Here is an 18,505-nt window from a genome sequence, read left to right as displayed (position 1 = left end):
AATAATCCGATGGACAAACTTTTCAAATCCGATGACATTTTTGTTTCAAAACCGATTATCAGAAAAATGTATCCCCATCTGTGTCCATCCTTCTGACTCCCCTAAATAAAATTCATCACAGATAATTATTAAACAGAAGCCACTTGTTTTGAAATTTAGTCTCAGCATAAACCCAACAGTTTGGTAACGGTCCACAGCTAACAACAGCTGTAGGCTGTGCGCTTAACAAACTTGGTAGCAAGAAGAAAGCCATTCCCATAATGAAACATGGCGGTGATGGCAGCATTATACTATCGTGATCATTACTGATTTTTAATAGAATGATAAGGGAAGCTGTTCAGAGTTGATGGATGGAGTTAAATACAGAACAATCCTGAAAGAAAAACCTGCAGAGACAGCTAAAGACTTGTTTCTGGGGAGGAGATTCCCCTTCCAGCAGCAGGTTAATGTCCCTAAACATACAACCAGAGCTATGATGGAAACATTTAGATCAAAGCAAACCCAAACCCAACCGAGAACCTCTGGGAAAGCTTGAAAATAAATGTTCACAGACATCCTCCAATCCATCTAACTGACTTTAAGCTATTTTGCAAAGGAGGATGTGCAAAAAAAGGAGGATGTGCAAAAATGTGAGGCTCTAGAAGTGCACTCCATGTTGCTCAGAATAGCTTTTCAGCACTGATAAGGGATATCTATACTTGGCTGAGAAGCAGCACAAACAGGGAGGTGTGAAATGGTGGCACAGAAGAGGTTATACATTTGATGAATGCGTGAAGGACGTCCGAGTTCGACACTTGGGTTCATAATTTATCAACAGAGGTTGAGTAAAACTGAAGGCTTTCTGAACCTATCCTGGTCAGGTTTGCAAAGATTATCCACACTCCGTTTGTTGAATGTTTTATTAAAAACTGTAAAATATAAATAAAATGTTCTTGGAGGACATTTACCTTGATACTTTAACAGACCAACATACCTTCTCTCTCATATAATATCAAAATATCAACATTATTTGTCAGTCTGTGGGTGCAGCAGGAAGGCACCGCCCGCCAGGTGCTGCACACAATCTGGTAAACACCCACACATCATTCATTAACCAGGAAGTTGATGAGGGGAGTCCTGGTAGAGAGGATGGCTTTCTTGATGTCACGCTCACTCAGATACTTCTGTCCGATGGGGCTCTCCATCACCAGCTGCTGGACCCGGGCGGGATCTTTGGACACCTGCAGAGGGATGGTCACCGTGCCACAGCGCTTGTTGTTTATCTGAGGGCAGGAAACAGAAGGTAAGTGATGAGAGAATGTTCCAGTTCTTCCTGTGAAAGGTTTTCATCATCTGGCAAACATTCGACCCGATGGATCTGTACCTAAACTCTTTCTTGGAAAAAAACACCACCCTCTAAAATAACACACTCCATCTCTACGTCTGCATATGCAGCGCACTCTTTCAAACACGTAGTTAGTGGTAGGTATGGGAAGGCCACTTGGTCATGTGTGCTCAGAGGCAAGTGCATGCGTGCGCATGGTGAATGTGATCACGTCTCTGGAAGTGCTTACAAATTAATGGTGTGTGGATGCATGGATGTTTCCGAGGCCCCTCAGCTCAGCCACGGCCTCTATTCTCCCTTGGGTTTGTCCCACGTATTTGGGACAGGCCCAAGTGCATGATTAGAAGAAAGAGGGCGCGAGGAATCCCACAACAGACAGTTGAGTCCAAGGGAAAACCAGCCTCATTATCCTCGATGACTGGGAGTTCAAACGTGTGCGCTTACGCCAAGTTTGGAAAAGGGGGAATATCGGGAGATCTTGACCTCAGTCAGACCCACTCAGGAAAATAAAGGAAGTAAAATCTAAGTTTTATGATTAAAATCAATGCAGAGCACAGGGTACCCATCTGATGAACCATAATCAAATATCACTATGTGTCTAGATTGATTTTATACTCTTTAGAAATGAAAAACAGCAGAATATTATTTTCCTCTGCTTCCACTGATGGCTATTGGTAGCTAAAAGCTTAAGTTAAAAAGACAAGAAAATTGAAAAATCAGTGTAGATTGTTCAGACTAATAGTCTTCAACCTGTGGCTCCAGAGTCTCACACCATTTGGTCAAAAAAGGCTACAGAACCAGGCAATGTATGAGCATAAGTATAATCACAAATGGCATTATATTTAATGATGTGGGTTAAAGAGCTCTGCAGTGGGACTTTCTTGTAAAGCAGATTTCTGCAAATGTTTCCTATGCCTTCTACAAAATCTTTTCAAGTTTTTCTTCAAACACTGGCTGATAGTCCCACTTTCTCTTCAGAATCAAAAATTTTTTTCAGAGGAATGTCTTTTTTTTATTTGTTTGTTTCTTCATCCACTCAACCCTGACCTATAAAAGACTCAATCTTGAAAAAGAAAAATGTTTTTGCCGAAGCGCTTTTAGCTGGAAGCTTGAAATAAAATGCAACTAAAGATTGATACATCTCTAAACTCCTGTGTAAGGTCTTTGCAACTTTTCTCTTCTGTTTCCAAAATACATTATTTTTAGATATGATTTATCGGCCACAAATAGTTTCATTTAAGACCTAAAACAATTCCTTTTGTTTTCACACTGTCAACATGCTGCCATAGGTAGGTGCAAGAACTGGATAAAAAAAAAGTGAAAAGGCAGCCAGAAGGAAAATAACTTTTGCAGACCTTCAGAAAGTCAGAAGGGCTCATTTTATTTTTTTTCATGGAAGTGTACTGGCCAAATTACTCCTACAGAGTTCTGACTGATAATAAAAGCTCCAAATCTGCACATATGACACACACACATATATTCCTTCACAAGGCAAAACAAGTTTATTTTAATTTCCTGGACCAATTTGTCCATTCATGCTGAATCCCATTGCTTTACCTGCTAATTTGCCTTTTCCTAAGGGAGTCTAAACTTAAACCTTTATTGAATCTAACCAGAAAACATGTTTGAAGCTTTAAAACTGAATAATTTACACCACGTCGTGGACATCCTTTTTAAGCCTCGTGAGGAAGACACACCCTTGTGATGTGACAGATTTAGGTCTCCACAACATGAGTAGTAACTAAGCCACACACCCACAAAAATTTTCACTGTTTTCGAGTTCACAGTCAAACCAAAAAAAAAAAAAAAAAACTTCAAAGAGGAAATACCAGTGAGGAATAACACCGCAATTCTGTTGCAGACCTAATTACGACCAACACGTCTGTTTAGTTTAAACTGCACCGCTTGCCCTGCTGGCACATAAACTGACACACGCAGGTATTTGCATTAATATAGTCACGTGCACACTCAGGCTAATTATAGTCTCTGTTGAAAATTACAGAGTTTGAATGTAATCATGAGCTGAAATGTTGGCGAGTTTGAGGGGAAAATGACTAAGGTTTTTGGTGTTCAAGAAAAAACTATATTTAGAATAGAAATTACTCAAAAATACACTCAAAGAGTTTGCTTGACCTCTTTATTTATTTAACTGGTTCCTGTAATGGCAATTAATTAGAGCAATTTAGTGTTTGTGTTGCCAAAGTACATCAAACAGATTATATGTACCCGATTTGTAAATTGGACTATTAAAAAGAGGTTTGTTAGTATCGGCGTTGTTAACAAACCTGAGCTAATGGACTGTGGAGTTCATTTGGAGGTCCAAAATAACAAATGTATTTCAAAATTAGAGACTCAATCTTATAATATGAAATTTCTTTATATGCTGGACTTTTAAAAAGTAGTTCACTGATACCTTTCAAAGTAAAAGCACCATTATTTCAGGAATTAGGTAACTGAAACATAGTGGCACATTAGTAGATGTACTAAGCAGGTAATAAGAAATGCACAATGTTTTCCTTTCAAAATAAAAAACTCAGTATGTTCCACATTATTAGTGTGAGGAAAATGGGTTTTCCTCACACTAAAACAAGTGGCAGGCACAATTAAAACCCTTTCAGAAAATTTTCTAAGCATCACTCAGACAAAGTTTGTGACTTTTCTTAAATGTTGCTAATAAATCATCAGCGCATCAGTGAGTTCGTCTCTGACAGCGTTCATGCGGTCCTACCAGCACAGACAGCTCCACAAATTCAGGGGCCTTCAGATACTCGGGGTCCACGATTGGCCAGGGCTGCTGCAAGACATCGCCTCCCCGCAGCAGCAGGGGGCTCTGGGGGTTTGTCACTGTGCAAAGACCTGCGGAGGAGAGAACACAGGAGGGCTTTCAGACTAAATATAGAAATGCTGAGGCGCAGGTAAGCAGCTGTTAAATACGTCTTAACAACAGTTTGGGGGAAAATACAAAAAGACGACGTTAAAAGGCTGAAAAACAGCTAAACGTTGCACCCCGTGTTCCTGATTTCTAGTTAAACCAGTGCATCACTCTGCAAGAATGATGCACACACTCGGAGGAAGGATGTGTACTTCCTCCATCCTGAACGGTGTTTGTGTGAGTGCGTGTGTGCGTGCGTGCGTGTAAAATTACACAAGCCACCCAGAATGAAAGGCCCAGCACAGCTGAGTGCAGCAGAGGTCGTGTTGGTCTGTCCTGTTTATGAACTGTTTTAGGAACTGAAATGCGTGAGCACAAACAAAACTGAACACACGCTCCTTCCTTCCAGCCATCATCTGTCAGGTTTTCCAGACTCTGCCCATCAGCTGGACCCGTGCGCTTTTCCAGTGTGTGGAAAGCCCATGTACGTACGTGTGTCAACAACAATAAAGGCTAGGACCCGGCCAAGTTTCCACAAGAGGCACAAAAGGTAACACTAGATTTTCCACTCCATTGTTCGCTCACCACAAAAAGTAAAACAGAACCGACTGCTAAACAGAGAGGTAAATCATTCCAGTTAAAATGTACTAAACAGACGTGGACACATCTCTTAGCACCGCTGGTAAAGAACTGTAAAGGTTTGTGAAATGATTGCTGTAGCGTAATCTCCATAGTTAGAACAATCCACCCTTTAACTTAAACACAGTTATTCAGAGAGAAAAACAATCCTTCAGTGAGAAAATGAATTACGAAAATTACACGACATAAATATTGCTCTTCCACAACTACACTTTTCTTCAATTCTTGCTTTATTCTTGATTTTTTTTAAGTACCAGTAGTCAAGGTTCTCAAAACTTCTAACTTCTGGTTTCTCTGGGTTTTAAACTTGGACCCGTTTCTAATGTCCACTATCCACAAAGCTGGGCGAGATCCTACAGAACCCTCCAGTGAAGAAGATAATAGGGAAGGTAAACAAATTTCCAAAGTCCTCTGTTACAGAACAGCAAGCAAAAAGGATGGATATATGGAAAAGCACAGTTAAACATAGAGGAGGATCTGTGATGCTGTGGGATGAGGACCTAAAATTGCAAGGTTGACTATTTCTACAATTGTTGTGAGATTAAGCTTCTGCAATAAAAAGATGAATCTATATTAAGGATTTTTGCACATCTTTCACTGAATGTGCCAATAACTGTGAATGGCACTGTAATAGTGCTAAACTTTCTATTAGAATATGTATTACTATGCTGGATGTGTTTATCAGATGTTACTTCCTCTGACATTATGCAAAATAACCTAATTTTACTATGATCTTCCCTAACCAATGATACCTTAAAATGTCATCTGTATTAAAGTGACCCCCCTCCCCCACCTTTGGGACTTTAATCATATAAATATGTTTTAAATTCAGAAGCGCGTCATGGACATGCACACTCCACCACACGTGTGTAAACGGTTGAGCCATAATTAGCAGAACCAATGTCCCTCACCTGCCCAAAGCTCAGAGGCCAAGTGAGGAGCCATGGGTGCCGTCATTATAACAAGGGCAGCCAGAGCTTCCTCAAACTCCACACTGTGCTGCAGGACTCGAACTGTTGCACTCTAATTACCCAGAAAAACATGTTAAAATGTGAGATACGCAGCATGTTTTGAACAGTAACCGAGACAGATTTGTTGAAGATAATGAAGGAGACGCTCACACTCAATGTGTTGGTAAGGCCCATTAGGCGAGAGAGGGCTGCGTTGAACAGAAAGTCTTTAGTGAAGTATGCCGTCACCTGAAAATATGAACACAATAAGCTGATTAGACCAAAAAAATTAGCATTTTGCATTTTATTAATAGACACAGGATGTGTGATATGGATGAAAGAACTTTAGGCTCAGTGTTCCCATTCTGGGGAGAAGAACCCGTTTTTAGAAACGCCTGAGAAGAAGCTTCATCGGTGTGGCTTTTCTGTGAGACGCATCAAAAGACGGCCTCAGCTTTAAGGCCTTTGAGCAAACAGCCTGAGGTCCTTTAAAAGCTCCGAGTCTGACATGCAGAGGGAGGGAGACCCAACCTGGCAGCTGAAGGGGAGCTATTTATAAAGTGTGAAAGGAGACACAGTGGATTTAAAATCAATTTTCATCCTCTTCTGCCGTTGCTCTTTACTCTAGGGGTTTCAGGTTGCGACAGATTCATCAACACGACCGGGAAACGTGTGATGAGTAACGTATTACTGAGGTGTGGTCATGTATATACTTTGTAACTGAGAAACAACAGCCTGTCTGTGCTTACACTTTCTATAAGCATGTCAGGCAAAACTTCTTCCTCCAGAACCACCAGACTAGAGTTTTACAAAGTTTTTTACAAGCCTACCTCATGTTGTCAGACAGGTCCTGTTTCAGGGATTTGATAGGCAATCATCAGCCGTGGGACTGTCTCATAAAACAATTAACTATTCTGTTCAAAAACTGCAGTAGTCATGATTAATCCATGACTGTTTTCATTGCAATGATGAAATAATCATGTAAAAAAATACACTTTTATTTACTGAGGTCATCTTTGTCTGACATTAAAATTATTTTGATGATCTATTTAAATGTGACACAAAAGCAAAAACAGAAAAAAAAGCATCTTTCTGCATTTACCTCCAATTCCACAAAACAATTATGTGAAATTGCCTTACATTTTAGCAATGCAGTTTAAGGTTCTTTCACTGCTTTTCAAGCATTTGGACTAACTTGAGTCAGGTCTGTTTCAATAGTTATAACCCTCTGACCAGCAAATATGGACTAGAATATCCTATACTAAATGCAACTTAACAAAAAATACACTTATGATCTGTGAATGTTGTATATTTGTTCGCAAAAATAAAATTAAAAAAAATGATGCTTTGATGCATTGCTTGGCATTTCACAAAATCTCCTAAAATAATTTTCTATTCATTCCTAAAATGTTGAGATGTTCTGGAAATTGAAGACTTTTTAAAAGATAATTTGAAGGTTAAATGTCACAGAATATCTGAATAAATAACTTTCTGTAAAAAGAAAAAAAAAAAATCTGGGAATTCAAATAAGAGCTCATTCCTGCCCCCTGCTGGTAAGACTCACTTTTTAATGACGTGATTAAAAGTTCATTTTTAAAACACAGGAACATTTTAGCCGACATTATTAACAAAATTGGCTAACCAACACTAAAAAACACCCACCTCTTGAATTGCATAGTTCTTGTTTCCCCAGATCTTCTTGACCTCTTCAAGCTCTTTCTTTTTCAGCAGGGAGCCGTTCGGGACTTCACCGAGTTGTCGAGCTCCTCTTAGCTTTGTCACAAGCTGCCAAAGTCGAGTCTGCCAACGCAGAACCCCTGGAAGTGTATCATCTGGAACACGAGGACAGAAAGGATATTCTGACACTTCATGGTAAAGAAAAACCTAGGAACTCTGACAATTATGTTGTCAAAAAAAAGACACTTTCTTCAAAAAAATACTCTCACAAAATCACTATGTAATAACCTGACCCTTAATTTAAGTAATTTATCCGTGTCATTTTGCAGTAGCAGCCAGACTCACTCTTGACGTTCCAGAGGATGTCTTGTTCGGGAGGCGCAGCGTAAAGGATGTAGAGACGGACGGTGTCCAGACCGTACTGCTGCACCACCTCCTGAGGGTCCAGTCCGTTGTGTTTGGACTTGCTCATCTTCTCAAAGGTCACCTCGACTCTGCCACCGCTCAGAGTCACCGGCCCCTTCCCTGGATCATAAGACTTGCCGTTTCAGGAATCTCATTTTTAAGAGCAACAACATCAAACTCATCATGTTAACACATAAAATGTCATGGATTTATATCTATTGTTTGCTCATGCCATGTTTAGAAATACTGGATAAAAGAAAACTACAAAGCTTTGAAAAAGCATGCAGACCCATTGAGTGGTTTTTATGTGGTTTTATGTCTGACAAGCAAAGTACATAAAGTTTTCAAATCTAAAAAATAACAAAAAAGCAAAAATTGTATTAAGCCCTTAACTTTGAAACCTCTAAATAAAATCCAGTTGCTGTTCTGTGAAGGCTCTACAGGTTCATTTGAGAACTAACAAAGCAACGATAAGATACTGCTAATATCTCACAAGAAAGTGTAATGTGACAAAATGTGATCAGGTTAAGAGACATGAACATCTGATCAGTTATTGTATGATCAGATAAGGGATTTCTGGTTATTCAATTTCTAAGCTGTAGACTGAATACCCTTAATTATTTATGTAATATTTTAGGTTTAGTAACTTATTTTGTTAATTTTGTAGTCAGGTTACAATATCACTAAGTTGGAAATAAGTACAGGAAAGTACAATTAAACAAAAATGGCTTACTAATAAAAACATGTAGAAAACAGAAAAGAGTAAAAAAAAAAAGGCCTCTTTGTTTTATTTGCTGAACTCTATGAACAGAAGCTCTCTTCACCCATCTATTAAAAACACATCACATCAACAAACACGCAGCAGATCGAGGTGCAGCGTACCTGTGAACTCGATTTCCTCTTTCTTCAAATACTGCCCGCTGCCTGCCAGCTTAAATGTCTGACCTTTGATCAGACCTTGTACCAGAAGTTTTGAAAACGGCTCCCTGCAGAGCAGAAAGTTCATAAGCTGATGTGCAAATTAAATATACGTGCATGCCAGGAGAAGATATGCAAATGCAGTCCACCTGTGAGTCACAAGGCCTTGATCCCTGCAGAAATGGCAGAGGAAGCGGGCGTAATACAGGTGCATGACGGCGTGCTCCTTCCCGCCGATGTATATGTCCACTGGAAGCCAGTGATCGGCTAGCTGAGGCTCAAACGGTCTGCAGAGAGAAGGGACAAACTTTGTTTGTTACTCTCCCAGTCTATGAAAACAATGATTCACTTGTCCTAATAAGTGATTCGATTAAGAACAACTGTTTAATGTAAACATTCATATTATTTTTTGATTCTTCTACAAAGATATGCTAAAACAGAACAAACAGATTAGCTGGTAACCATAGAGACACTATTAATCATTGTATCAAGGTCATGTTTTCATCCTATTTAGAGTTAGTGTTGGGTGCCTTCAAACTGTTCACCAGCCATTAGGGCTATTGAAAAAGAACAAAAAACCCATGCTGCTGGGTTGTTTTGGATTGTCGTGTCCATCAAACCCAACACTGACCAGAGAGAGCAAAGTGGAGAGCTGCCTGAGCAGCTGAGAGTCATGTTAAGGGTTAAGGCTACAAAACCTCCACAGGACCTCCAAGAAGCTTCATGTTCCTGTGAACACAGCTTGGGACTGTAGCCAACCTCCCAGGATGTTTACTCAAGAGGAAATGCAACTCCCGGTAGATCAGACAGATTGGCAGAGAGAAATTCAAGGACCCAATCCACTTGAGCTGAACTCCGAGGTCAAGGCACATCACTTTCCGATCGCAACATCCGTCCAATTACAAAACACAGCAGTCTTTGTGGAAGAAGACCCAAGAGAGCTCTACTATTATCAAAAAACACAGGAAATAAACACAATGGATGCCAATAAGCCACAACATTTAGGGAAGAATATCTATTGGTTTGATGAGAAAAAAAAAGTATTCTTCAGACAAGTCAGATCAGCTCAACGTTTATAAAGTAAACATTAAGTTTATTGAAGCTTTCTCAGTTTAGTTTAGGGGTTGAGTTGCTGCTTCTTGGAACAGAGAAGCCTTTATTTGAGCATTAAGTCTCCAAACTTCACACAATCATGGCTGAGAATAAATCAATGCTCTGCGAGCCCGTTGAGTCTCGTTCGACTTGGATACGGGATGAAGAACGAGTGACGACTAAACCTTTTCAGCTTCAAGTCATTTCACAAATGGGTTTTAATGTTTTATTCGGATTGCTTTTCGATTGGTGCCAGCAAATTTGTGTGCATCTGCAAGTCCAAACTCTGAGGAACAATACATTACATATTATGTCTTAGAAGTATCTTCTATTGAGATAAAAGAGAAATCAGCGGTCCTGTGCAGCTACTCTAATATACCAATCATATGTAAATCAGCAGGTCCAAACAAGGAAATTGCTTGGCAATTTGCTGAAGTGCAGCACTCAGGTGTTTGTGAACATAAAAGCAAAGAAGGACAGACTAGAGCGACAATTTTAGCCAAACAACTGTTGCTACCCATCAATCGGCGAAAAGTTAGAAATAACATACACACGGAAATTCATGACAACTGTAAATCTTTCCAGAGGTAGATGTTCAAGTAAGATAACACCAGGATCAGATTGCACAATGTGCAAAGTTATAACCCCAGCAGAAACACCTCAGATTGATTAGACCTCATTAGAAATCTTTATTTATCAAAAACACGCAGGAAAATGTCTCAACTGTGAAGAGCTGATGACTTGGACGTGTGTAGCCTTGACAGGACGTAGGCAGCTGTCAGTGAACATGTTGACCATGAACTCTTCTGTATATACCAAGGTATTTAAAAGAAGTCAAATGTAAGGCCACCTTTCCAACAGCTGAAGCTCAAGTCAGGTCATTCGACAATGACACGGCCCTCAGGAGAGCAGCTAATCTATAACAGGATGGCAAAAAAAAGAGAAAGGATTCCAGGTGTGTTAATGGCCCAGTGAAAGGTTGGACTTAAACCTGGACAAAAATATGATTGAAACAATCAGAAAGCTCTGCATAAATGAATCTCCAATGAACTTAAATGGAGGACATTTATATAATTTAATAGTTCGACAAGCAGCAGAATCATTAAAAATGAAAGGGGAGTGAATTTGATGCTTAGATTTAACTAAAACATTTATTTTATGAATAGTGCTGCTGAATTATTCACTGGAGGGGTAGGAAACTAGACATAATATGTCCATAAATTTATTGCAATGCATTTGCATGTGAGCGTGGCCACAGACATTCCCAGGCTCGTCCTGCAGAGGGCAGGCTGATTCTGACGCACAGACAATTCAAGGATCAGCCTGATGCATCGCTCAGCTTAACTGGTTTCACTCTCGCAGAGAAAAAGAAGCAAACATGTTAACACTTGAGCCAAACGGTGTCGTTGGATCCTGACAGGTCTGCTGCATGCGGTTAGCCTGGCTCTAGTGATAATCAGCCATAATGACGCTCTTTTAGGCAGGCTGCTATCCTTTTGTGTCTTTTTTTAACACCAGTCATTTGTCTCCTTCACACCTCTCTGACTCTCACCTTCCCTCTGTGGCCAGTAGGGTCTCTCCAGATGAAAAAAAAGAAATTCCCAAAATGTGAAATTATTCAGCTTGCTTGCAGGAAACCGAACAGCAATACTCAGCCAAACACAGGGCGCCACATAACCCCCAAAAATTTAATCTGTTTCCACAAACTTTGAACATCTCTCATTTCTTTTCATCTTCCTTCCTCTCTGCGTGAAAGGCTCAGCGGGGCTGACTGAAATGCACAAATAGTGTAATTGCTTTTTCTGTTGTGCCATAATCTGCCCAGCTCTCTAAAGCAACAGAGAGAGCAGTCCGTTCTGTTGCAAAGCAGCTTTACTGCGAGGTCAGGGCAATGGGAAATTAATCTCTTTTGTTAAGCTCCGGGTTTTGCTACCATCCCAGCAGGTAATCTCTGGCGGAAGAAAGCGAAACTTTTACTCGAGTTTGTGAGTAAAAGTAAAAGCAGTGTGTGAACATTTAAGGTAAAAAAAAAAAAACCCTGAAAGACAGTTTACAATGCATGTTAATTTACATGATGAAATTGATCAAATTCAATACAATAAAGTGTTTCAATATGTTTCATGTTAGAATTTCATCCTTCAAAGTTTTCGCTCTGTTTTTAGTCCAGAATTCACTGTATCAAAATAAAAGTTAACTGAATTTATTGCAGACATTTCCAGTGTGATCAGGTTCTATGAACTCATGTAACCACTAATAGATGGGTGGATGAATTAACAAACGAAAGGCTGTGAATGATAAATTGATAATTTATCAATGAATGAATGGATCATTGCGAATAACCAGTCGGTGGAGGGATTTTCTTTTTCTGTACCCAATTTGGAAAATACTTCAAATCTAAACATTACAAACTGAGGAAACCTGAACAATAAAAATTACTTTGAGTCAAGCTTGTGTGTGCATGCAGAGAAAACAGAGAATGCATTCAGATACAAAACAGAAAGATGCATGGTGACCACGTGGACGTTCATTTGATAGGGGTGAGGAAATGGCACGAACCTGTCCCTGTTGTGAGGGTCTGTGTATCTGAAATAATACCAGGCCGAATCCACAAACGTGTCCATGGTGTCGGTCTCCCGCCTGGCAGGGCCCTTGCATCTATCAGGGGAGGGGGAAAAAAAAACACAGATAGTTGGCAGAAGCGGGGCATCAGTTAATATTAGTTGGACAAATCAGAGCGAATGAATGAGCCGTGTTTTGGGGCTCAGACAAACTTGTGTGTTCGATGTTCTAAAGCCGATTCCATCTGGCTGAAAGGGTCACGTCTCTGCAGAACAGCACGGCTGAAGCCCGACTGGCAGCACGGCTCTGTTCCCGTGCCCCGACTAACAGGCTGTGCTAACAGGACAGGCCTCATTTCTGATTGGGTGTTTGAGTTGGAAATGCCGCCTCGTGGCTCCTTTCTGTCCAAGCCAAATAGCACTTTGGATGTACAACGTGAATCTGCCAGCAGCCCTTCCACAGTGCAGGGAAGGACGCTGAGAAAGACGTTCAGAAAGAAGAGCTTCTGAAGGGGTTCTTCTTTCTTCTTTTTTTTTTTTTTTTGCTTTAAAATTAAAGCATTTCATGGAACAGTGCGTGTCTGCCTTTTTAGTTTATAATGAGTCTCAGCTGATTTCAAATCGCAGTCCCAGAAAGATAAACAGAAAAACAGCTCAGGGCTCCACCACAGAGCGAGGAGCGGCTGGTGCAGCTTCCTGCACCGTCTGTGTCACTGTCTGTCCAACATTTCCCGTCTCACAGCGAAACTTTTAAATCACATATTCATCAACAGACTCACTGGGAGACACAAATGCCTCGACCACCTACCATACCAGTCTATAATAAGGATGTAATGATGAGGTAAGAGCTGATGGTTGCCAGGCAACAAGGCTAAGGTGTAGCAAGGTTAATGTTTGGAAGCCAGGTGTTGTTTCATGGGAAGAAATCACTGCAGTTTAACAAAGAACCAGTCATCAATAATAAAAAAAAGCAAAGTTCCTTAAATAAAATAAATTACTAAAGTATGCATGAAGTTGCATCTGTAAAGATCTTTCTTATTTTAAAGACCAATTGATTACTACATTACAGATAAAGCTTTCTTGAAAAAGTAATTAATATCCTTTAACTTTATTAAAACCATAAAACATCACTTAACGATTTATTGGTTTTATGTAATAAAACAAAACAAGTAAAAAGTAATTGTAAAGTGTACGGGAAATGATTTGAAATGATTTGCGAATGAAAATCTGACAGCTGTGACGTACATTTGTGTTCAGTCCCCTTTATTCTGATACCCCTATATAAAATCCAGTGCAATCAGTTGCCTTTAGAAATTGCCTATCCGTCACTGCCACCCAGCTAAACAGACTGAGTAAGGAGAGCATTAATCAGGGAAGCAGCTAAAAGTCCCACTGTTACTCTGGAGGAGCTGCAGAGATTCACAGCATACATGGTAATGGCAGAATCATGATGTGGGGATGTTTTTAGTTAGTAAGAACAGGGAAACTATTCAGATTTGAAAAGAAATGGATGAAGCCAAACAAATGACAATCTTAGAAAAGAACTGTTCAGCTTTATTAAGACTAATAAAGAGATTCACTTTCCAGCAGGACAACGGCTGTAAACATACAGACAGAGTTAGACTGAAAGGCTTCAATCAAAGCACACTCATGCAGGAATGTCCCATTTATGGCCCAGAGATAAATATAGTCCAAAATGTTCTCAAATACTTTGTTGAATATGATTGAGTTTGGGAATTTTTCAAAGAACAAAAGATTCACCATCTCAAGATGTGCAAAGCTGGGAGAAAGATACGCAAAAAGAAGCTTGACTCAGCAGTCTACAGCACTACTGCACGTTTCATTTTTATTTGTAAAACATCTGAAACCCATGTTTCTATTAATATCTTTTGTAAGTCTATCACATACCACTTCAATAAAATAAATTAAAGTTTGGTGTTGTAGTGTGAAATACTTTTCCAAGTCACAGTACTTTATTCTCCAGAACAGATGACCAAACAGAAAGGCTTTCTGTCTGCTGACACCAGTCCTCTAAGCTCTGAGAGGATCCCAACACCTAGCTAACTAAATCTGTGTGTCCATAAGTATTTAAAGAATGCCTTTAGAGTACGAGCCAGAAAGAGCCAAAAGGCTCTCGAACAGATGCGGAAAAGGAGGCAGATGCCCACTCTATAAAACTCCTCTTCCCAGAGAAAACAGAGCTCCATCTGTTGTGTGTCTGTGAGCCTGCCTACCCCAATGTGTTGGTGCTCTGCAGACCAGGTGGTCTCTCTGTTTACCTGTGGATCCATAAAGCTCTCACAAACACAAACACACACACACGCACACACACGTGAAGGCACGCTCTCCTAATCAGGCGAAAGCTGAAGCAGGGTTCAGTTGGCAGGCTAATTTACAGATCTGCGGAGGGTCGGAGACGAGATGAGCGCGCAGGAAATGACTTCCTCAAGGACAGATAAAACCGCTTCTTTCACCAACCCCGCTCGTCTGCGCCCCACTCAAACTTTAATTGGACACGGTCCATGAGTGAAGGGAACAAATTTCGACAGACACTTAACAACTGAGGGGGAGACGGGCGGAGGGGAGATAACGGCGTCTTCGCCGATTATTACCATCAATCATTGCTGATGGGGAGCAATTCTAACAACTTTAGAGTAAACACAATCTGATGACTTGTGCCATCTGCAACTGAGTAGGTCTTTGTTTTAATCAACATGGAGCCCTGACGGTGATTAGTCGTATTCAGAGAGGAATTCCCATGTCAGCGAGGGACTCCAGAGGCGCCAGAGGAGTAGTCGTCGTGCATTTCCAAACACATCCACCGAGTCGCTGAGTGGAGAATGAGCGTGCGTGTGCGTGCGCGCGTGCGTGCGTGCATGTGTGTGTGTGAGATGATGTCTATGTGCAGGGGGTTCATGTGTGTGCATGTTCTCCCTCTGTGTGCCGCTTTCGAGGCACAGCTGGCTTACGTAACCTCCGACATCATGTCATGCGGCCCCTGTCAAATATGCCAATCATTGCATAAGCCAGTCTGAACAAAAAGCATTAATCACACAATTTGCAGACTCTCTGTCAGCGCCCCATGTTCTTGTAAAGCCGCCTGACAGCAGGCTCGTTTTGTCGGAGCCGGTCTCCTGAGGAAACACAGGAAATGCAGAGCAGAGACAGTCACCGGAGAGGGTTCACACATAATTCAATTCTGACTAACAGAACTCTGCATAATTTCCCCGATCACTCATGTTGTGCAAAAAAAATAAACAAGACGGACTCCCATAAACAATATCAAGCGTCTAAATGGGGCTTCTGTGCACTAATGCCTGCAATACTTTGGGATAAAGCGATGATATGATAATTTATTTAAAACCTCTTTAGGGGGATGATTTACTGCCGAGTAAAGACATCGGGACATGAAGAGCCATCGGATTAAATTTATCCAGACAAGATATTAAAGATATTTGTAAGTAGAAAAGATAATTGACCTGCAAGTGACTGAATCTGAAGTGTGTTATTTTACTGATTCACGGAGCCTCTTGTTCTGCAAAGCCTTGCAAACACAACCCTACACTTCAATGAATTGTACAGTAAAATAGTATTAGTTATGATTTATCAACAGAACTAGACAAAATCTGTGATATATTAAAATGTGATTATGGCACTTTGAAGTGGATCGTGGATTTACTCCGTTCAAAAAGCAAAGTACGTTTATTTTTAAGAAGTCATTTTAAGGAATCATTGGAAAGATTGAAAAAATAAGACTGGGATCAGATTAAGTCAAACATAAATATCCCGCTAATATATATAAAAAAATTTTGATATCAAAGTTTGAATAAAAGAGCAATATTGATTCTCTTTGTCATAGGAGAAGTTTATTAAGATGCTACAGCCTTTGCTTTGGTTCACACCAATTATTTTGCCTTCTTTACTCACCAGCGACTCACTTCAAATGAAGCATCTTCCACTCTTGGCCTAAGACTGGTGCATATCAGGCACTCACATGAAGGCAGTTCACACAACGCCGAGGACAGCAAACAATATTTGCATATCAAATAAGCCTCACATAGTCTGATGCGCTTCTCCACTTTTTGCCTGTTCTCTATCTTATTAAGTGACATAACACAGCAAAATAAACAAAACAAAAAAAGCCTCCGTCAACTGTGACACTGATCTCATCTTTTGTATTAAAGAGCGGTGCATAGATTTGGGCTGATCATGAATGTCACCACTCTGATATATAAAAGAGAAAATCAAGTTGTTGAGTGGAACAACTGATAGAGCAAAAAGTTATTTAGACCATTCTCTTCAGGAGATTAAAAATATGAATCTCCCACCTGGGACACTTGCAGTTGACCCAATCATGAACAGCTCCCAAAGGCGACGCCCCTTTTCCTGTGAGAGGCGGCGTTTTCGGCAGAGTAACCGGTAACTCCTCCTCAGGGACGGCGACGGCACCGCAGGAGTCGCAGTGCACCACTGGGATGGGCGTGCCCCAGTAACGCTGTCTGGATATCAGCCAGTCTCTGAGCTTGGAGCTGGTAAGATGGCCCCCGACTCCCTGCTCTCTGGCCTTCTGGGTAATGGACTGCAACGCCTGCTCCCTGGTGAAGTCTGAGAACTACAACACCGAGATCACAAAAAGATAATAAATAAACGATTTTGTCTTTCCAAACAGTAAGACAAAATGAGCTGGAGAGCTGTTCTTATGGACATCGTCATTATCATCATCGTCGCTGCTGACCTTCTGAGAGTTAATCAGAGTTTGTGTTCCGTCTTTGTGGGTTTTCAGCACCGTGGTCCAATTCAGATACAGTGCTCTGGCCACAGACAGGTCTTCCTCACTCACATCTGGAAGACCTGTCACAACAGGAGCAACATTAATTAGAAACAAGACCAAAAATACTTGGTGAAATTTTGTGTTTTTGCAGTGCAGTAATCAATAAATGGCTGTATATATAAAAGTTGTTACAAATTTTCTTGCACAACAGACTTCAATAGCAAAAAGGAGAAGCCGCCCCAAGAGTAATCACTTCAACACAAACACCCTCTGGTGCTTTTTGTCTTGCTTGGAACAAACATACAGTAATATAAATTTTTCAGAAGATTAACAACAGCCTGTTCTACATGTAGCAGCCAGCAGCAGACACGAGCCCCAGAACTCACCGATCACAGCGTCCAGATAGTCATCGAACGCCTCCTTGTGGGAGATCACCACAGGAACCTCCTGGCCGGTGAACCGGTTGAGAGCAGTGACCTCTGTTAGGCAGTCTGGATAGAAAACACAGAGAGGATGAGGAGTTACAAAGTTCTTGCTTCAAATATTCACACCTTTTCAAAACACTAATTAACACAGCATTGCATTGAAGCTGCACAAACATATGGTTAATGTTCAACATCAACATTTTTATTCAAGACAACAATAGATTGGAACATTTCCAAGAGTTGTCTCATGTTCTGCAGTGAAGTGCCTCAACGTGCAAATAGTGACAAAAAAAATACTTAAAGGGTGTCCCACACGACATCTAATGAATGTTTGGGGTCAGACTAACCTCGCCCAGGCTGAAACGCCTGCTGTAGGAGCGAGCGGACTGAGCTGCTGCCATGCAGGAGCCTGTGGGAGGGCAGGATGGCCAGGTAAGCTGCTCCGTACACCATCTCTGGGGCAGAGCAGTAAGCTGACAGGGTCTCACCTGTCTCCTTACCGTTGACCTGTAAAGTAAGAATAAATAGGAGTAAATAAGATCTGCAAAGTAATATTTGGAAACCTTCCACCCCCTGCTGCTTTTCTAACTTCAGTTTGTTTGTTTGTTTGTTTTTCTACAATACTGCTGAAACGATTATACCAACCACAACTTGGAGAGAAAATAAGGTTTTATAAGTCACTCAGTATCAGTGATTCAATCTCCACCTCTTGTTCTTATTTTTAGATACTTTTTATTTACAACATTTAATCATCTCCCGTCAGACTGTACCGCAACATTAAAAATCAGCCAGAGTATTGATGATCTCTGTCAGACCTTAGAGACGTTTTCTGAGGTGCATTTAGAACATGTAGCCCAGACCACATCACACATAA

General features: G+C 40.7%; 1 protein-coding gene across 2 annotated transcripts in view; it reads right to left on the bottom strand.

The window, feature by feature from the left end:
* Positions 1–885: 885 nt before the first annotated feature.
* The window catches only part of lars2 (leucyl-tRNA synthetase 2, mitochondrial), a 36,440-nt gene continuing 18,820 nt past the window's right edge, over positions 886–18,505 (bottom strand). For both annotated transcript variants that reach the window (XM_014996001.2, XM_014996000.2), the window contains exons 9-21: positions 17,979–18,138; positions 17,593–17,697; positions 17,171–17,286; positions 16,764–17,047; positions 12,434–12,532; positions 8,935–9,072; positions 8,750–8,853; positions 7,808–7,987; positions 7,448–7,617; positions 5,957–6,034; positions 5,747–5,858; positions 4,053–4,180; positions 886–1,262 (exon numbers count right to left, since the gene is read on the bottom strand). In XM_014996001.2, the coding sequence (XP_014851487.2) occupies positions 1,083–1,262; positions 4,053–4,180; positions 5,747–5,858; positions 5,957–6,034; positions 7,448–7,617; positions 7,808–7,987; positions 8,750–8,853; positions 8,935–9,072; positions 12,434–12,532; positions 16,764–17,047; positions 17,171–17,286; positions 17,593–17,697; positions 17,979–18,138 (1,854 nt within the window). In that variant the 3' untranslated portion in view covers positions 886–1,082. The remainder of the gene's footprint in view (positions 1,263–4,052; positions 4,181–5,746; positions 5,859–5,956; positions 6,035–7,447; positions 7,618–7,807; positions 7,988–8,749; positions 8,854–8,934; positions 9,073–12,433; positions 12,533–16,763; positions 17,048–17,170; positions 17,287–17,592; positions 17,698–17,978; positions 18,139–18,505) is intronic.

Source organism: Poecilia mexicana, unplaced genomic scaffold, assembly GCF_051168715.1.
Source record: "Poecilia mexicana isolate PSO_F unplaced genomic scaffold, ASM5116871v1 scaffold_16, whole genome shotgun sequence".
Lineage (NCBI taxonomy): Eukaryota > Metazoa > Chordata > Actinopteri > Cyprinodontiformes > Poeciliidae > Poecilia > Poecilia mexicana.
This window is presented reverse-complemented; position numbering and strand designations above follow the sequence as displayed.